Source organism: Chrysochloris asiatica, unplaced genomic scaffold, assembly GCF_000296735.1.
Source record: "Chrysochloris asiatica unplaced genomic scaffold, ChrAsi1.0 scaffold00265, whole genome shotgun sequence".
Classification (NCBI taxonomy): Eukaryota; Metazoa; Chordata; class Mammalia; order Afrosoricida; family Chrysochloridae; genus Chrysochloris; species Chrysochloris asiatica.
In genome coordinates, this window is record NW_006408783.1 from 282,498 (window position 1) to 304,241 (window position 21,744).

Consider the following 21,744-nt stretch of genomic DNA (forward strand, 5'->3'; position numbering starts at 1 on the left):
GCTCCACTCTCCTCTCGAGTCCTTCGTGGCCACACCACTGACTCTGGGCCCAAGAGTCCCCAGGTCTCTTCACATTGCTTGCCAACCGGGTCCCCAACTGGGTCCACAGAAGTCCACTGAGCATTGTAGGGCTTAGCTTGCCGCTTCATTGCTGCTTTTACCCCACTTTCCCTCATCGGTGATGTGTGATAACCATTATTTTTATTGCATGCAAAACACTTCATTACGTAGCTGTCTTACCATTCTACTTAAACATTTTTTTATTATGGTACAATGTAGTACTTCTGATTTTCGTTATTATAATTCTGGCTATGACAACATACGTTTTTGTTGTTGTTGTATATACCCTGTATAGGGAGTGTTTCCAAGGAGCAGCTGGTGGGTTTGAACCACCGACCTCATGCTGCAAACCGACCTTGTGGTCCAGTGTTTACCCTACAGCGCCACGCCACAACTCCTCTAATTTCTTCAGAGAGAGTCCTAAGGGATATTACTAAGTTAAAATTAAAAAGCCTGAAGCCTTTTCAGAAAGCAAAGAACCAGATTTGCTTTCTGGGGCTTACTCTGATTATAGTTCCACCAGGTGTCTATCAGAGCAGCACTTTGTGTCACGGCATCAATGCTATCGCTGGGCAGAATCGTCTAAGCCTGTGCTGACTCCACAGACTCAAACATAGTTCTCCCATTTAGGAAGTCTTTACAAACATCAGCACTCTGCATGGATTCTCGCTAACAGGCTAAAATGGTTGTGAGGGTAAGCATGAAATCATTGCTTTTTTCTGTAAAAATTGTAGGTCCTAGGGGTGTGGTAATGTGGGTTAATGCATCAGACTGCAAAGCCGTTTGAACTGCAAGGTCGGTGGTTCAAGCTCACCAGCTGCTCCTCAGAAACCCTTTACAGGGTCGCTATGGGTCAGAATCGACTCAACGGCACTAAAGAGCAAACAGCAGGACAGCACTGTGAAAGTTGCAGCGTTCATCCTCTCCACATCGCAGAGGTGAGCTGGTGAAAGCCACAAAGGACTCCAAGTTTAAGTCACAGCATAGGATAGGAGGCTTGGAGATTCAGTGCTACCAGAAATAAAACCCAAGGACAGGTATCTGGCTGTGTTGGTTACTGTGGTTACAAAGAAATGGAGAATCCCGCGTGCAGCCTATGGGTCAGACCGTTCATTACGGTCTGCATTCTACAGATGGAGAAGGAGGTTGGTGAGACATGCCCTGGGTCACTTATCCATCAGGACGTCTGGAGCTGGGATTTCCACCTGGTGACCTGACTCACAGGCTGACAACTGCACAACAGACCTGGTTGGATCTGAAGTCACACTGGGCAACAGTGGTGTAGACGGCCTGGTGCCACCAGCTGTAATGGCAACTCAAACAGTTGAGGGCCGCTACACAACATAGTTTTGATCAGGGTCCCAGTGATCCAATGTGAATCTTAAAGAACCGTGTCCAAGTATATCCAGTCTAAATACGCACCAAAGTCTACAAAGGAATTGTTGAACCAAAGAGACTGGGCAGAGAAATGATGGCTTCTTTAAATAAGTGCTTTGCTCAAAATAGCTCAGAAGTGGGGCCCCACTTCCGAGAAATGATTTGACTTTGATCTGGAAATTGTAGTATAAGGGAGGCACTCAGAACTTAGCACTTCATCAAACCCCAGGCTTTTTAGAGGATCAGCAATTTCTCTTTGCTTTGAAGGCTCTGTTGGCAGGACTGGACATTCTGTGTACTTGAAGTGCAGCAGCTGAGCAGGGATGCGAGACAGAGAGAGAGAGAGAAGGCTCCAAGAGTGAATTCAGCCGCCCCTAACCAGATGTGGCATCCTCAAACAGAAGGGAAGACAGCTGCCATCTCCTCTTGCCAGTGGAGATCTGGTTAGAAGAGGATTAGGCTGCAAGAAGCAGCTACCTACCTGCCACTTAGGCCCAGGGGTGGATATGAGGAAAACAAGATTATCAAGAGGGAAAAGTATTAATGTATTTGTGTCTAAGTCTTCCTCATGTGTGTGTGTGTGTGTGTGTGTGTGTGTGACCTTTTACCACAAATCTGACATGTCGTATCCCTGTCTGGTACAGCCCCCAAAGATGGCGGCCATACTCCTCCCACCAAGAAGTAGGGTCTTTTTCCCTTCCCCTTCAACCTGGGCTGGCCTCAGACTCTCTATAGAACAAGACAGACATGCGGTCTGGGTCATCTAGGCTGGCCAAATTGCTTCTGCTTTCCTGCTTAGATGCTAGGTACGGCCACCCCTTACTTGGAACACTGCACCATGAAAGCCCCAGGCCAGCCTAGCTACTCCCACCTGGCTGCCTGGCCCCCTATTCACTACTGACAATGGCAACGGCCAGCCCTTGCTCCCCAAAGCCCACTAACCTGGACAGCTCTTCCTGTGACAGCCCCCACAGCCCTGTGTCTCCACCACATTGGTGGCCCCATTCTGCAGAAATGGCCTCCCATGTGGCAAGACTGCCTCTCTCCTGCTCATTAACCTAGTCCTTACACCCACCTCTCAGTGTGTCCAACGTCACATGGCCAGTGACGGCCAAAGGCACCAGAAAACAGGGAGCTCCCATCCCCAGATGTGCAAGGCTCTGAGGGAGCCCACAGGTGGTGGCCACAATACCATGTGGACGGTCACAGCTCCAGCCCCACAGCCCTTCAGGCACAAAAAATAGCTGAAATTCCAACCGTGGGGAGTGCAGACTGAGGTCACAGCTGTGGGCAGGATGTGGTCATCTGCTGACCTCAGCCTCTGTTAACTCAGGACAGCGGGACAATAGCTCAGGGACTGCCCTAAACCTTAAGATGTACTCATTCATTTAATCCTCACAGCAAGCAGTCAGTGAGGTCAGAACAATCAGAGTTAATGTTGCTGTTGCATAGGGTTTCCAAGTTAAATCTGGTGGGTTTGAACTGTCAACCTTAAAGTTAGCAATCCAGTGCTTATCCTGTAGTGCCACACCAGAACCATCAGTATTCCCTTTTTATTATATGGAGTCCCTGTGTGGTGCCGTTCATGTCCTTGGCTGCTGTCTGAAAGGCTAGAAGTTCAAGTATCTACTCAGAGGTGTCCTGAGACCTGGAGAGCTACTTCGTAAAAACCAGCCATTGGAAACGCTATGGAGCACAGGTCTACTCTGAGATGCATCGGTCTGCCTCAAAGGCAATGGGCTTACATTTTATTATTATTAAAAGGGCCATCCCATCTGGAGGATGTGGAAGGCTGCAACCAATTAAGAGTCTAACTGGAATGAGGCAGGAAAGTGTAATCGAGTGAAAATTGAAATTCCACATGGAGTTTACCGTTTCCCACAAGTCCTGGTGTGGCGCTATAGGATACGCACTGGACTGTTAACCCCAAGATCAGTAGTTCAAATCTTCCAATCGCTCCTTGGAAATCCTATACGGGGTTGCTGTACGTCAGAAGCAACTCGATGGCACTTAACAACAAACAACAGGTGTAGTGGGAAATGTCTTGGGAAAGGTGGGGATGTCAGCTTCACTTCCACAGTGCTGAAGAGCATCAATGGTGGAGGGACATAGCACGAAAGAGAGACAGGGTATGGGACACAGGCTCTCCCACACCACAGTGGGTATGGGGAGTGAGGGAGGGGACATGCAGCCTGGAAATCTTATAGTTAAGATTTATGATGGACACAGGGAAATTAAGTAAGGAAGAGCTCTCTCCTGGCAGCCAAGCAAACCCCCACCTCCATGTCCCAAATGGAGTTCTGGCTGGAGCTCTGGGCTTAGTCTGACTTGTTTGTCCTTGTATGTGACCCCTCTCTTTTCTCTTGCTGCTTTCAGGAGCGTCTCCTTGTCTTTGAGTTTAGAGAGCTTGACTATGATATGTCTTGGTGATTTTCTTTTGGGGTCCACCCTTCCTGGACTTCGTTGTACTTCTTGTATGTCTATCTTTTCACCCTTGAGGATGTTGGAGAAATTTTCTTCCAGTAGTTCTTCGACTATTTCCTCTGTGGACTTGTGTGACTCATTTTGTTCTGGAATGCCAATAATTCTTAGGTTATTCCTCTTCATGTTGTCCAACATGAATCTTACACCTTCCTCTGAATTTTTTACCCTTTTTTGTGTTTGTTCTTCTATCTTAGTGATATTGAGACTTGTCTTCCAGCTCACTGATTCTTCCTTCCATCTCATCTATTCTACTCCTCTGCCCTTTCAGGGAGTTTTCTGTTTCTGCCATTTTGTTGTTGATTGTTTGGATCTTTTTCTGTAGGTTTTGGATTGTTTCCAATGCTGTATCTATCTTGTTTGATTGCTCCTGTAGCGCTTTTCTGGCTTCTTATTTTTCTCAACTCCATTGTAAAGTGTTTTGAAACATTTTATAATCATTTTTCTGAATTCTTTCTCAGGTATTTCCGAGGCCTGCCCTCCTTCCAGCATGGAGAGAAGGTCTACTTCTGGTTCATTTGTCTCAGATATTTTATCTTTTTTTTGGACATGTGCCGATATGGACATCTGCTTTAGCTTCTTGGACATGTTTAATGTTTATCTGTGGCCCTAATAATTAATTAAGTGTATAGTTTGGTAATTTTTTATGTTTTCTGATTGCCTCCAGGAGGATGTGATCAGGATGTGGTCTTCCCTTTTCACTCTTCTATGTGGCAGCCAAACAACTGTGCTGTTGGGTCAGGGAAGCGCCGCCACTCCTCCTCAGCTCATTTATCAAGAATTGATGCTTTTGAGTTGTGGTGTTGGAGGAGAATATTGAAAGTGCCATGAGCTATATTAACTCCTGTTGAGGACCGCAAGTACTGAGATGCTGAGGACTGGTGTCATGGATGAAAATCCAACACAATGGTCCTGGCTGGAGCTCTGGAAGACCTTTCTAGAGACCTCAGTTTAGCTAGAACACGGGCACCAGCCACTCCATGTGGAGAACTGGGTATTAGATGGCCATATCCGCTCTAAAAACAGAACAGCCACAACTGAGCCCAGAGTCTATTTTTACATCCTTGTCACTGGAGAGGAATGTGTAATATTTCAGCAAAGTGAGGGATCCAGGCAGCAAACATTAATTGTTTGGCTTGGCAGCCTCCGGCACATCTAAATTGTTGAAGCAAAGGCTGTACAAACAGTGTCAGGAAATCATTTACTGGAGCAAATCCTAATAAATGCACAAACCAATCGCTTTACAACATCTCTTCTCCCTACCTCACTCTCCAAAGGAGAAAAAGGAGGGGACTACAACCCTTAAAGAATCACAAAATTCGTGAAAGTGAGGGCGTGGCAGAGAAGAGATTATGACAGGTCACCAAGGCACAGGGGCCAGAGTGCTGCCCTGCATGGCCTTGGATGAGCTGCAGACGAGCGGGTCTGAGTGGACCCCGAGTCAGACGATGTCTGAACAAGTCCATAGTGACCTCAGCTGCTCAGCCTCCACCGGGCTGCTTGCCTGGGAGGCAAACCAGACATGTTTGTCCGGCACAGAAGGGGTCATACTAGGCCCGGTGGTTGCAAAGACTAAGGGATCAATATATTGTCTCTGGCCTTGGGGCTTGTCCTCTAATAGGGGCAGGGATGTGCCAGCCTGGTGTGGCACTATAGAATAAGCACTGGACTGCAAGGTCAGTTTGAACTGCAAGGTCGGCTATTCAAGCTCACCAGCCACTCCTCAGAAACCCTATACAGGGTTGTTATGAGTCAGAACCAACTCAACAGCACTCAGCAACAACAAAAACAGTATAGCGCAGGAGTCCTGGTGCGGTGCTGCAAGATAAGCACTAGACTGCCAACTGCAAGGCTGGCAGTTCAAATCCACCAGCTGCTCCTTGGGAATCCTATACAGGTTGCTATGAGTCAGAACCAACTCGACAGCACACAATAACAACAGCATTGTGCAAACAGATGCCTCTGGTTGGCCACAGACCCTGAAAGGGCCCATGCTCAGTCCTCCATCTGAGGAGGGACTGGAGGTTTCCCTTAGCTTGGGAATGACCTGTACTGGCCTTCAGGGATCTCCAAACCCCCAAGAACTCAAGGATCTGAATGCTTACCCCAATTACATGCTATATATATATATATATATATAATAGCAGTTACATACTATTCTACGCCCGGCTGTGAAGGAGACAGAGAGAAAAAGCCAGACTTTGCTAGGGGAGGAATGTAAGGCTGGTCTGGGTCCCCAAGAGCCTGCCCTAGCATCCTCAGGTCCTCCTCCACTGGGTGGGGGAATGTCAGGAATGCATTCTGTCCCCACCTCCCATAGGTACAGTATGTCAACTGCTGCATTTCCCCCCTTTGGAAGAATCCAAAGAGGGCCTGTGGCGCCCTCTCCCCTCCCACCACACTGACGCTGCCATGAGTTAAAGATGATCGGCCCCCTCCCACCTGGCTCTTTAAAACTCGAATGGAAGCAAATACTGTGTAATGATGATGCACAGAGGAGATTGTAATCATTGCAGCGAAATGATGGTGTAAAGCCGATGTTCTCCCATGTGAACTATCACTCAATTCACAATAAAAACTTAAAAACATAAACAAAACTAGAGACGATGAGGTAGAGAGATGGAGCAGCTGGGGATTTTAGACCCAGAGAGGGAGAGGGGCTGTGTGCTGACGACCGGGGGACAGGCTTGTAGTGTATACCCTTTGGATGGTTGATGATACATGGAGGGGATTGTAACCATGGCAATGAAACGATATACGATAGGATGAATGTAAAACTAATGTTCTCCCATGTAAACTGTCACATAATTCACAATAAAACATTAAAAACAAAAATAAAGAAAGAAAGAAACCTTATGGGAAGAAGCTGTAGTGAAATTAGTCAACACAAAAGGACACAGAGTGTATGAAATCAATGTTGTACAAGTTAAAAAGAAAAAAAAAGGTTTGCTTGATAAAAACAATCTATGATGGTTACGGGGGTGAGGAGGAAAAATTATTCACAGGCTAGAGAGTAGATACATGCTAACATGGGTGACAGGGCAGGCAATATGTAACAAGAGGGAGATCAGCAGAGGAAAGAGGAAGGTAACAGGAGACACAACGAGGAATGCAATAGATAAAGTGAATGTTGTTGTTGTTGTTGTTGTCAAGTGAATAGAAGGTAAATACTGTTAACTGTCTAACTGGAGGGATTGCAACTGTGTAATGAAGCAAAGTATATAATGTGTTGAATATAAAACTGATGATCTGCTCTGTAAACTTTCACTCAATTCACGATAAAAAGTTGGGGAAAAAAAAAACCTCAACCCTGACAAGGGAAGGGAGAAGAAACCAACTACCTGCTCTCGTGGGTTCTCTTTTGCCTGTAAAAGTCCGAATGCTGAGCCAGACCAAGTCTGACCTCCAGAGCTCACACCTGAAGAAGTAAGGGCACACAGTATAAAGCCACCAGTTTATAAAATAAGCAGGTGCTCCCGAAACATTGAATTGAACTGAGAATTCTGAGCCACAAAGTCTACGCTTTCCTCCAATTAGGATGTGGGCTAAAAGGGGCACCATCCACTGACAAGATTTCAGCTAGCATTCTCAATTTTCTGAGCTTCAGAAGGGACCCAGCTGGTGGCTGCAGACAAACAGCATCAGCTAAAGCAGAAGCAAGCAGGGTTGTATTCGTTCTGTTTGTCCAGTCAAAGACCCCGTAGCTGTGCCTGTATCAGCAGTTACCCTGGGTGTCACGGTGCCCTTGTCTCAGAATGCCATTTGAAGCAAGTTAATAATAGATGTCCCATCCCACAAATAGCTGATTCGGGAACATTTAACAAGGTAAATTCTTTAGAGAGCCGGCATTCTCCCGGGGCACCTTATGAACTTAGGTCTGGAGACACCTAACTGTTCTGACTTCCAGGCATCCTCACCACTGTGACATTCAACACAGGCCCCTGCACAGGGGGATCACTACACTCAAGCTCGTGTGGCGCTGTGGGTTAATGTGCTGAACTGCAAAGTCGGTGGTTCAAGCTCATTCAAGCTCACCAGCTGCTCCTCAGAAACCTTATCCAGGGTTGCTGTGGTTGGAAGCGACTTGACGGCACTTAACAACAACAACACTCAAGCTGGAGTCCTGGTGTGGCATGCAGGATTAGCACTGGACTGTGAACCACAAGGCCAGCAGTTCAAACCCACCAGCTTCTCCTCAGAAACCCTATACAGGGTTGCTATGAGTAGGAGCCAACTCAAGCTATTGGTCTCCTGTGTGAAGAATGCCTATTTACATATGAGGGTAAGTCAAAAACTATTCCTACTAGGGTTTGGTCCATCCATGCAAAGGTTTATTCCAAACAATATGTGTGGAAGGCTGCAAACACATTCTCTCAGGAATATGCTGGTCTTAGTCTCTCTAGAGTGCCTTCCAAAATGGGTCCCATCAAAAGAGTGGCTTCCCAGGGGATCTGCTAGGCCAGTTTAGTTCAAGGCAGAGGGGTCCGCAGAGGGCTTATGGCAACTGGATGCTGAGATTACAATGGTGTAAGATTGGTAGATTTTCTAAAGGGAAAATTATGGGGGTTTATTAGGAAATTAAGGAGCTCTGGTAGCGTAGTGGTTACGAGTTGGGCAGCTAACCTTAAGATCAGCAGTTCAAAACTATCAGACTTCCCACAGGAAAAAGATGAGGCTTTCTGCTGCCATAAAGATTTGTTGTTGTTGTTCAGTATCATCAACAACACTTAATAATAAGGTTTCCAAGGAGTGACTGGTGAGCTTGAACTGCCGACCTTTCAGTTCAAACTGACTTTGCAGTCCAGCACATTAACACAGAGTGCCACACCAGGACTCCCCATAAAGATTTACAGCTGCAGAAACCCCATACAGGGTCACTGTGAGTCGGAACCGACTCCACAGCACATAGCCACCACCATCACATCAGGAAACTTCAATCATGAGAAAAAGGGCTAGCAAAGTTGTTTTATTTCCCCATCAAGATAATGTACCTGCTCATTCTTCAATGGCAGCAAGATTTCCTTGGGAAACCTGACCTTATCCATCCTACACCCTTAATCTTGTCCCTTCAGACTTCTATTTGTTCCCCAAACTCAAAGAACATTGAAAAGGAACGTGATTTGAGTCACCCGAGGCTGCCAAAACTGCCGTTGTGACGTGGTGTAAATTGAAGAGTGTGGAATTCTTTGGCGGAAGAGTTAGAGATGGAAACACAACCTTCAGAAAGGTACAGTACAGGCCTTGTTGTTAAGTGCCATTGAGTCGATTCCAACCCGATGCAACCTGTATAGGGTTTCCAAGGAGCAGCTGGTGAGCTTGAACCGCCGACCTTGCAGTTCAAATGGCTTTGCCTAGATGGAAGGTTATCTCAATAAACAATTGCTTCACTTTTGATATTTTGCTTAGTAAAGATTTCTATGATTTCAGAACTACCCTCGGATGACTGCCAGACATCACTATGAGATCAACGCTGTCATCGTCATCCATTCCTGGAGACACATAAAAGGAGTCGCCAGGGAACTGACGTGTTCTCTACCCACGCAGTCTCCTCTGTAGTGCTGCCAGACACAGGATTCTGGTCCGAATCCGGAGCTACTGTAATTGCAGGCTGCTCCCTGCCATCCTCTGCTTCCTGCCCCAACCTCAGCCCGCCCTTCACCCAAAGACCAGAACCCCCAGAGGGAGTCAGCTTCCAGTCAGGTACCAGCCCTCACCCTGCCCTCGGCACAGCCCTGGACCACCCATCTGCAATGGCAAGAAAAATAAGACACACAGGCTTCAAATGTCTGTGTCTTTATTTCTAGGGCACTGAGGATCCAACATAAATGACAGGCAGATATTGTTAGGTGCCATTGAGTCAGTACCGATTTATAGAGATCCTATGCACAACAGAATGAAACACTGGCTGATCCTGGGCTAACCTCACAATCATTGCTACGTTTGAACCCACCGATGCTGCCAATTTGCCAATCCAGTTCACTGGGGGGGTCTTCTTCTTTTTCTTGACCCTCCACCTTACCAAACATGATATCCTCCTAAAACCACCTCTTTACTCTAACACAAGGCTAACACCCTCCTGCGAAGACCCACATCCTGAAGCCAGGGTGTGTGTTAGCTGTGCCCATCTTTCCCAGTTCTTGTGAAATACTTCCTCGAAGGTACAGTTCCCCATGTGAGGACCCTCAGAGCCCTGGTGTATTCCCTCAGTGCTTCCCCACCCTGACTCACCCTCCTCTCAGGCCTACCAGCGGCTTGCAGCACCCTGCCATCTCCACCTGGGGCAAGGGCCCCAATTGGCAGCTAAAAGGACACATGAAAACCCCAGAAGCACACACCTTAGAGGTGAGTGGGTGAGGTCCTGAGCTGGCTCCTGACTTAAGCCTCATGCTACCTACACAGCCACCTCCATTATCTCAGTCCCACACTGATTAGTTGCCGGAAACACCTGGCCTTTTATTCCTCTTCCTTGGATGATAGATGCCTGCCTGCTGGTCATTCTGCTGCTTACTAAATGCAATTCTACTAGAGCAACTCATGGGGGAACTAAAGTTAAATCAGTCAAGCTTGATGCTCTATATTGTCGCTAAGTGCTATCGAGCCGGTTCCAACCCTGTGTAGGGTTTCCGAGGAGCGGCTGGTGAGTTTGAACCGCTGGCCTGGCAATTCAAATAGACCATGTGGCCAAGTGCTTATCCTACCAGGACTCTCTATGCAACCCTGTAAAAACCATCATCATCATCATAACTAAAAGAGAGACTCACCCTATCACTAGATTGCAATCCCTAATTACCACAGAGCTCTGTGCTATGGGGCCAGATGCTCAGTGCTGGTGGGAGGCGGTGCAGGCTAGGAGGCCCGCCAGATGGAGCTTGCCCGCATTCCTAGTCAGAGTCATCCGGGCGCCACTGGGCTGGCTGACAGCACTCGCTGCTACTACTCTGCATTCCATCACCAAACTGCTCACAGCAGTATCCGAGCTCCTAACACACGGGCATGCCAACTGGCAAGCCCAAAGGCTGAACAACTGCCTTCTAAGTCCATCAAATGTGGAAAGGAAAACACATAACCCCTCCATCATTTTTAAAAAGTACAAATAAATCTAAATATAATCCAACTTACCCTTGTTTCCCAGGAGAAAGGGGCAGAGTGCTCATCTTGCCAAGTTATGTCCTGAAATAAAAATGCAAAGATAAATCTGAAACCCAAACCAGACATAGCACATGCAAACATCCGCCCAAGGCCAGGAGCAACTCCGACTCGTGGCTCGAAACAAGCCTGTTGTTTGGATGCTGTGAGTGGTTTCACCCTCACTTTACCGGCTGAGGCTACAAGACCATTTTAAGTACCCCCTCCCACTCTAAACAGTGGGCTCCAGACAGTCCAAACAATGGACTCAGGTGGGGACGGGAGCAGGAAGGGAATAGGACTTCACTGTGCAAGTGGAAACAGACTCACATCTCAGCTCTCTCCATGAGGTTATGCAACTATGGTAAGACACTTGGCCTCTCTGAGCTCAGTATCCTCAGCTAAAAGCATATTACTTCCCTTACAGATGTGCTTAAATGGGATAGCATAGGAAAACAATGCCATTCCAATACATCTGAACATCCCCTTCACAAAATTCCCATGGCCTACACTCTGAAGGAGGAGTCCTGGTGTGGCACTCTAGGATCAGCACTGGACTGCGAACCACAAGGTCAACAGTTCAAACCCACCAGCTGCTCCTTGGAAACCCTATAGGGTCGCTATGAGTCAGAACTGACTGGATGGCACTCAACAACAACACTCTGAAAGGTGTAAGCAATGAAGAAAAACAGTCAATATATTACGTAATGGGAACTTAAAAATCTCTCCCTAGTCCCTGCCCAGCAGACTATGACTGAAGTCTTTCAGAACCATTGATGTGATATGACCTTGGTTCCGGATGGTGTGGTCCTTGGCTGGCACAAATAACTTAGGAAAGTCACCTTTTCCTGCCTAGCTCACCCCATCCCAGCCCCCACAGGATTCCTGTGCAGCTAAATATCTCTGCTGCCTTTGGGCATCATATTTTCTGAACCGAATACTGGGATACACTGTGTGGTATAGACTGAAAATGGCATAACATCTTTTAAATTGCACAGACAATAAGGATTTTCTACCCAGGCACAACCCCACGCCCAGGCACTAGTTAGTCGTCTTTTTCCCACTCAGAAGTGCTCGCTGCCCCAATGAGGTCACCTGGCTCTTTCTGTTACAAGCAAATCTGTCTGCGTGCAGGTCAGCCTCAGGGGTCCCAGGGAACAGGAAACACCAAGACGACACAGGTCAACACACCTTACAACAGGCTGCAGTGAACCCTGACATCCTACTCGTTGCGCAGACCACTCTAACTCCAACACAGGAGTCTTCATGGTCTTAAAGCCTTTCCCCAACAAACAGGTGAAGGGAAGGGCATTGGATGATGACTCCCAAGCAAGCCTGAAGTGCCAAGCACCTTCAAGTCATAAAGTCCACCAGAGAGGGGCGTGCACAGGGCCTAGAACAGTGTTGGGTGATACTGCAGGTGGGAACACCATTTATGAATCGCTGGACTCTGCAAAAGCCTGCAGATGCTGGGGAGACCCCTACAAGTTGCAGGAGAGGAGTGCTGCAAATGTCTCTAAAACAAAATGGTTTCAACTGTTAAGTGCTGTTGAATCAGTTCCAACCCATAGCAACCCCGTACAGTGTTTCCAAGGAGCAGCTGGTGTACTTGAACTGCCGACCTTGCAATTCAAACTTGCAAGGTCAGCAGTTCAAGTGCATTATCCACAACGCCACGCCAGGACTCCTCAATGATTCTGTTGTTGTTGTGGTTGTTAAGTGCCACTGAGTCGGTCTCAACCCAGAGTAACCCTTTATAGGGTTTCTGAGGAGCAGCTGGTGAGCTTGAACCGCTGACCTTGCAGTTCAAACCAACCTTTCGGTCCAGTGCATTATCCCACAGTGCCACACCAGGGCTCCCTTGATGATTTTGTTATTGTTGTTGTTAAGTGCTGTTGAGTTGGTTCTGATTCAGAGTGACCCTGTATAGGGTTTCTGACTTTGCAGTCTGGCACATTAACCCACAGCGCCACACTGGAATTCTAAATTTCTCTTGTTTTTGTTAAGTGCCATCAAGTCAGTTCCCACTCATAGCAACTCTCTATAGGAGCACATGGTGGGTTTGAAACGCTGACCTTGTGGTTCACAGTCCAGTGCTGATCCTGTAGCACCACACCTGGAGGGAGTCCAAATTCCTCTTAGAAAGAAGAAAACAAACCATGAAGGGCATCCCAGTCACATACACACATTCCAGAGGGAAACACAAAAGAGGCTGAAAGACTGTATCATTTATTCTAATTTGAACCTATGGGAAGAAGTCAGGGTTGTCTGCTAATCCTGCATAGTCCATCAGCAAACCACACCTACCTGTCCCTTCCAAACCAGGGTGGGAAGGTCTGCTGAAAGCCGACTTCATCTAGGGCAGCAGGGCTCCTTTGGAGCGAGACTGCTCTGTCCCACAAACAGACGCAATTGGCTAAAAAGTAACTATGTATGCAACTTGAGTCCCTTTGAAATCTACAAAGATTGAAATAATGAGGCTTTGGGCTTTGGGAGGTGATGTGGGTGCAAAGAGCCCAGTCTCTAGTGGCTGCAGCCCAAATTATGGGAAATTGCAGGGGCCACAGACTGGGGGCAGGGGAGGTCACATGAGATCTCACTCCACCTTGGTGCTAAGTCAACAGCCTTTTGTTTATTCCAGCAAGAAACGGAATCCAGCAGATTCCTTGAGTGTCTGCAATTCTGAGCTCATAAAAAAATAATATAACACTTAACACAAATAAACATGTCAAATAAAAATGTGATTAAAATTTTGATGTTAGCACACTTCAGCCACAAAAAAATTATTGACAGTAATAGGCTCCCAGGCAGCTGGATGCAAATGACAACGTCAGAATTGCAAACTTGGCAACTCCCCCCCCCTCCCCCCGCTTCCCCTCACACACACAGTAGGATCTTGTTTCTGCTCCTCTGATGCAGGCTAGCCGGTTCCAAAAACATGACCAGACACTAGCTTATGTAATCAACCACATATGCTTTCTATAGGGTTGCTTGGAAGGCTGCCCCTTTCAACATCTGAAACTATCTAAATATCCTTTCATTTACACAGCCATTACTTACAACAAAGAACTGCATGCAGTGGTTTCATTTTTGCTAAGAGTTATCCTCAGAGTCAAATTCCTTTCCATAAGAGACATCCATACCAAAGCCAGCACTGAACCACGCTGAAAACTACTTCTTCTCCTGAGAAAAGCACAGGAAGATGCCTCAGGTCACCAAATCTCAAAGGAGAAAACCAAAAGTCAGAGTAGACCACTCTCAGAATCTGGTACTTATTAGATGCGGGAGGCTCTGCAGGTCGCCATGGCTACTCCAAGGACTCAGATATGGAAAGTTACAAACAGTACCTTTTCTCAAAGGTTCCCAAGGTCTGGAGCACTGAGCGCTCATCTGAGAAACATTCATCCAACGTGGTTTTCACTTTTAAATAAATAAGAACACATATTCTCTGCCTGTCGTACCTGAATATGGATTTGCATGAAAGCGCTAACATTAACTATTTGATAAAGGCGCAGTGGTGGTGTTAACGATTAAACAGTTTGCTGTTATCAGAAAGGTTGGGAGTTCAAATCCACCCAACAACTCCACAGAAGAAAAGTCAGGCTAAAAAAATACTATAGCTGAGAAAACCCTATGTTTTGTCCTCTGTCACATGGCTGCTATGAGTCGAAATCAACCGAATGGCACACACAACTGATACTTGCTAAAGGATAGATGCCAGTGGTGGGGACCCAAAATGGGGCAGCTGCTGTGGGAAACAGGTTGGCAGCTCCTCAAAAAGGTAAACATAAGATTATATGACCCAGCAAACCCATTCCTGAGACTTGAAAGCAGAAACTCAACTATACACTGTAGGGCAATGTTCTCCGCAGCATGCTTCACAACAGCCAAAAGGTGGAAACATGCCCATCAACGGAAAAACAAAACAGTATTTAGATACAAGACCCCTGGTGTGGCGCTGTAGGATCAGCACTGGACTGCGTACCACAAGGTTAGCAGTTCAAACCCGCCAGCTGCTCCTTGTAAACTCTATACAAGGTCACTCTGAATCGGAACCAACTCGATGGCACTTAGCAACAACATGTATATACAATGGGATATTAATTTCCCAGTTGTAAAGACAAAGGCGCTCTGGTAATATAGTGGTTATGAATCAGACTTCTAACCTCAAGGTCGGCAGTTCAAAACTACCAGCTGTTCTGCAGGAATCACAACCAATTTGACAATGGCAAGAACATATGGTGAACGTTTTAGGACCCTGAAGTTGCTTCTGAGCCATTCAAGACTACATTACGAATCGGGCTGCTAACCTAAAGGTCGGCAGTTCGAGACTACCAGCTGTTCCGTGGGAGAAAGATGATGCTTTCTGCTCCCAGAAAGATTCGCAGCTTCGGAAACCCTGTGCAGGGTCACTATGAGTCAGAAATGACTCCACGGTACTTAACAACAAAAGACAAATGAAGTCCTGATACGTCCTACAACAGATGAGCCGTGAAGATAGTATGTTGAAAACAATAAACCTGACACAAAAGCACAAATATTGTATGATAGCATGTATATGAAATACTAGATAAGGGAAACATACAAAGACTGAAGTTTATTAAGTGGTTGCCATGTACTGGGGAAGAGAATGGGAAATCACTGTTTACTGGGTGCAGAGTTTCTGTTTGGGGTGATGAAGAAAGGTGGAAACAGATTTTTAATGTTGTTGGTTTCATGGCATGGTGAATGTGAGTTAATATTACTAAACTACACGTAACAATGGCTGAAGTGGCAGTTATTTTGATTTTTACTACAATTAAAATGTTTCATTAATTAAAAAATATAAAGAATAGATCAAAAGTATTTTAAGATCTCTGTGGTGCCTAAATAGTGTTACTTTCGGAGGCTGCAAGCAGAGCTATACTAGAATAGGCTCTAGAGAGATGCACAGATTTAGGATTTTTTTTTTTAAGTCTGTTGTGTTTAAGTCTTTCTTAAATATTAAATTATACAAACTTACAATGAAATCAATTACATTCAAAACAGAATCAATAAGTACTCAAAACTCATAATTTCCTAATTTTTCATACATTTTACCCTCATCATCTATTTGCTGCTCCTTGGAAACCCTATGCAGGGTCTATCGGTCAGAATCGACTCGACAGCACTTAACTACAACATTCTTTTGTGAAGCGCCCCATCTATTATTACGTCTATGAAGTGGAAATACTGTGTAAGCATCTTCCCAACCTTGAGGTCAGTGAATTATGTTGGCAGCAAAAAGAAACCATAGCAGAAGTATTTTTTGACATTGCTGTTCATTGCCATCTAGTCGGCTAGTGAGCTTGATCTGCCAATCCTGCGGTTCAAACTGACCTTGCAGTCCAGTGCAGTAACCCGCAGCACCACATACAAACTTGTAAATGCTGCAGTGCCCACTCTCACCCCAAGAGGCAGCGCACCAACCCATATTGTTGTTGTTAAGTGCCATCAAGTTGGTTCCGACACATAACGACCCATACAGGGTTTTCGAGGCGTGGCTGGTGAGTTTGAACTGCTGACCTTGTGGTTCAAACTGGTCTTGCGGTCCAGTGTTCTATCTCACAGCACCACACCAGGACTCTATATTAAACATATTAAAAATCCCAAAAGTCATCCCACTCTATATGGAGTGGAATGTTACTAAAAAATTTTAAAGCATTTTTGTAATTGTCCTTGTTTTGAAATTACTCAGCTACAATGAACTCATTCACAGTTGGTCATGACTTCTCTGTAGAAATCAGGCCTATTCCAAAATTATTCTCAAATGAGCAAATCTGGTCTTCATATTCATTTCACATGTGAGGCAAGTTTATCAATTTTACAGTTTCCCATGAATGAAGTGGATTCTAGACTGTTGTTATTGGCGTGTGCAGTTGAGTTCCTTTTGGCTCATAGTGGGCTCCACGTAACAGAGTAGACGTGAACCCCATATGTTTTCCTAAACGGTAATGTTTACAGAAGCCACTGCCGTGTCTTTTCTTCCTTGGTGGGTTCTGTACTAGAGCCTAAATGCTAAAGCACTTGGTTTGTGGAAGGCTGCAGTGTGCAGCTGGAGTCCTAACGCCATTTTGAATCTTGACATTAGTTCAGAGTGAGTTGAGTTCTTTCTGACCATTAAACCAGCAACGTGGCTAGGACACCTCCCAGGCAAGCCCAGGAAACAGCAATCTGCACTCAGGAAGTATGTAGTTGACGATAGATTGCAAGTCCCAGGCAAGTCCTGGGTGGGTGCTTGATGATTTACTGAAAATAGCCACAAGTTGTATCTAGTTTAACTTAACAATTGGGGTTCTGGTGACTCTGACTCAGGGCCCCTAGCCAATCCTGTAAGCTTTGAAAATCTGCAATTGTGTACACATGCCAAGCAGGGTCATTTCAGTGACAGTCCTGGTTTTGTGATTTTCTTTGTTGCCTACCTTACCTAGTTAGACCCATGACCATGAGTCAGCAGACTCCATTCATCTTCTGTACTGTGTTGCATGCTGATGGCTTCCCTGATCTGGAATGATTATGCTTGCTTTGTCTCTGTCCTATGTGCAGCTTAATAAAAAGGAGCTCTGTAGAATACATTCGAATCTACGGTCGTTTTTCTCCTAGTACAGTCCGAATCGTCAGCCTTTCAGTTAGCAGCTCCGTGCTTAATCACTGGGCTCCCTGATTTTAGACTAATGAGCACTTATCATTGTGTAGTTTTCTAATTTTCAGGTCAGTTAGTCTTGTTACATCCCAGCACCTACGATGTGCTGGTGGAGGTCACTGATGGAAGGGAAGTAAGTAGGACTGCAGCAGACCTGAGACAGAGTCTGCAGACCAGTGTAACACCAAAGTTCTCGCTACAGCCTCAAACACAGAAACAACACCGTTCTGTAATGCTCAGAGGGCTGGTTTATGGCACTACCACACAGTAAGAGTCAATTCTAAACTCTGAGCAACTGTGAAGAGCAGGCTGAGGGGCTGTCCTCAATCTGGTCCTCAACAAAGTGGCTCTTCCTGCCCGTGCCTGTCATGCAGTGTAAACTACCCCTTCTATCCCTGTTCTGCCCTGCAGTCATACAAACACCCAAACCTCAAATTCTGGAACCAAGAGGGGTCAATCAGCCTCCAAACCAGCGATTCCCAATTCGTACTATAATGAGAGCCACCTAACATACTATTTTTAAATGCAGAATCTTTGGGTCCCACCTTGACTCAATTTTAAAAAACAAACAAATAAAAACTCCCTAGATCATTCGTTTGAAGTCCTGATGTGATGCTGTAGGATAAGTAAGGTAAGTTTGAACCACAAGGCTGGTGGTTCAAACTCACCAGTCACTCCTTGGAAACTCTACATTGGTCGCTATGAGTCTGAAATGACAACAACAGTCTAATGCAGCCATTCCACTGATTAGTTTAGCTAGCCTCTTCCTGCCATGGATACCTAATGCCCCTCTTAACAGCATTAACAAGAAGCCATGACGCTCTGCTCATTCACCCCCAGTATGAAAGAGCCCCCACTCACCCGGCCAGGCTCCCTGTAAGTCAAAGATGCTCTCAATGACTACTGCTATGTAGACTCCCATTCCCCCCTACCCACCCACCCAAATAAAGAGTACCTGAAAAAGTAACCAAGGTTCAGGTACTCTCATTAGGGGGCCAAGGTTTTCTGGGCCAACCCTTTCACCCAACCAACTTTGGAGCATGAAAAAACATACTCTCACCTTCCATGCAAGAAGCCCAGTTTTTAATTCCTGGCCCGTGCGCCGAATGTGTGGCCAGCACCTGTCTGTAAGTGGAGGCCTGTGTGTTGCTACGATGCTGAGCCAGCTGCATTGGAACCTCCAGACTAACAGGGACTAGGGGAAAGAGGCCTAGAGATCTGTTTCTGAAACTTTGCCAGTGAAAACCCTATGGATCCTGTTGTAAATGGAGTTGCCATGAGTTGGGAACCAACTGGACAGCAGCTAAAAATGTGCCTTACTATAAACAACATGGCAAATTAACAACCTCCTGAAATACTACAAGACTCTGGTATAATGACAATCACGCTAAAGGCTTCCTTTGTTCTTCTCAGCATTCAAAGAATCTATACAAAACTACCGTAACTGCATTGTGAACAACACTGTTTCATAATTACCACAACTAAGCAACTGTAAACAAACACCTTCTCAGGTACAGGCAGCAAGAATGTACCCCATACCAGGTTCCATGCCTACTTCCTGAAAATGCGAATCCAACTAACTATTGTTGTTGTTGGTAAGTGCTGTAGAGTTGATTCCGAATCACAGTGACCCTATATAGGGTTTCCAAGGAGCAGCCGGTGAGCCTGAACCACCAACATTGCAGTCTAACGCATTAGTCCACAGCACCACACCAGGACTCCAACTAACTATTGTCGTTGTTAAGTACCATGGAGTCGGTTCTGACTCATAGTGACCCTGCACAGGGTTTCCAAAACTGCCTATCTTTATGAGAGTAGAAAGCCTCATCTTTCTCCCACGGAACAGCTGGTAGTCTCGAACTGCCGACCTTTAGGTTAGCAGCCCGATTCGTAATGTAGTCTTGAATGGCTCAGAAGCAACTTCAGGGTCCTAAAACGTTCACCATATGCTCTTGCCGTTGTCAAATCGGTTGTGATTCATAATGACCCTGTATAGGGTTTCTGAGAGCGGCGAATGGGTTTGAACCGCCAACCTCATGGTTAGCAGTCCAGTGCTTATCCTTCAGTGCTGCACCAGGACTCATGCCATGTGCTCATGGTAAGCATGAATTGATGTATTCCTAAAGCACATCACTTAGGGAGATTTTTGGGTAACAAGACTGTAGCAGTGTGGCTAAAAGGTAAGGAAATTTAATCAAGAAATACTAAAAGCTAGGCTAGGAAGGGAACAGGACCTGCTACACTGATAACTGTGCAATCCTTGTAGTGGCACCTGCTGGCCAGCCCATCCAGGTGAAGCACTACTCCTGTGAGCATGGAGGGTCTCGCTGTGATTCCAAGATCGAGCTTAAATATACCAGATAATGACACAGCAAACTCACTTCACCAGTCCTCTGTCAGTTTGTCGTACTGTGGTAGTCTGTGTAGCTATGATGATGGAAACCATGCCGCCAGTATTTAAAAACCAGTAGGGTCACCCAGGACTCTTGATACAGTGTTGTAGTACAAGCACTGGACTGTAGCCAAAAGGTTGGCAGTTCAAACCCACCAGCGACTCCTCAGGCACCCTATATGGGGTCACTATGAGTCAGGGCTGACTCAACGGCACTTAATAACAACACAGGGTCATCCATGGTGGCCAGGTTTCAGTGGCACTTCCAGACTGAGCTACACTAGATAGAAGGACAGATGAACCATTTCTGATTGTTGTTGCTGCTAAGTGGTGGCGAGTCACTTCTGACTCACAGCGACTCTACAAAGTGTTTCCAAGGCTGTAAATCTTTGCAGGAACAGAAAGCCTCATACTTCTCCCATGAAGTAGATGGTGGGCTCTAAATACTTGCTTTATGGTTAACAGCCCAGTGCTTATACTACAAAATGGATATCCACTGAAAATCTTATGACTATCAGCACAACACTGGCAGATACAGCCCGGAAGAGGAGCCCTTCAGGTTGGAAGGCTCTCAAAATATGACTGGGGAAGAGCTGCCTCCTCAAAGTAGAGTTGATCATAATGACTTGACTGCAGCAAAGCTTTCAGGACCTTCATGAAGCACAATTCAAAAAGAGAAGAAACATACGCAACCATTCATTAATAATTGGAATCTAAGAAGTATGAGTCTAGGAAAATTGGAAGATGCCAACAATGCAATGGGACACATAAAGATCAATAATCTAGACATTAGTGGACTGCTAATGACTACTTTTAATAAGAGAATCATAAGAGTTACTATGCCAGGAGGAACCTGAAAAGCAGTGCCCCATTCATTGTCAAAAAGAGTGTTTCAAGATCTGTCTTGAAGCACAATGCTGTCTGTGATACGAGAACATTCGTATGTCTACAAGGAAGACCACTAACTTTCAAGTTTACAAACCAACCACTAAAGCCAGGTGATGAAGTTGAAGAATTCGATCAATTTATTCTGTCTGAAATTGATCAAACATGCTATCAAGATGCATTGATAATTACTGGTGATTGGAATGCGAACACTGAAAATAAAGATGAAGGATCCAGTGGTTGGAAAACATGGCCTTGGTGATAGAAATGATGCTGGAGATTGCATGATAGAATTTTGCAAGAACAATGACTTCTTCACTGCAAATACCTTTTGTTCCCAACAACATAAAAAGTGACAGTATACCTAGACCTCATCAGATGAAATACATATGTACAAAATGTCATGGAAAAGACAGGAAAGAAAGGACAAAAATGGATGTCAGAAGAGACTCAAAGACTTGTTCTTGAGTATAGAGAAGGTAAAGCAAATGGAAGAAATGAGGACATCAAATAGCTGAACAGAAAACTTCAAAGGGCAGCTCAAGAAAACAAAGTTAGACTTCCGGAAAAAGACAGCGGATCGGGTAGAAGTGCAGTGACAAGCTCTGCCGAGAACAACACAGAATACAGGACCAAGAGTGCTCAGGGGGTAGTTCCGGTGCTCTGAACCACATATAAAGGAATATTTAGAAGGTTGGAAGACTTACAGCTGGGAGTTTGTGGCAGAAGCAAGAAATCCATTGCTTCCTGGTTCAGGACGGTC

At 45.7% G+C, this 21,744-nt stretch overlaps 1 protein-coding gene across 1 annotated transcript in view; it reads right to left on the reverse strand.

Annotated features, from left to right (window-relative positions):
• Positions 1 to 21,744, reverse strand: part of LOC102818214 (chromosome unknown open reading frame, human C1orf198) — a 53,170-nt gene that overhangs the window by 7,742 nt on the left and 23,684 nt on the right. The window contains exon 2 of the mRNA XM_006874158.1: positions 11,038 to 11,088. Within this exon, the coding sequence (XP_006874220.1) occupies positions 11,038 to 11,088 (51 nt within the window). The remainder of the gene's footprint in view (positions 1 to 11,037; positions 11,089 to 21,744) is intronic.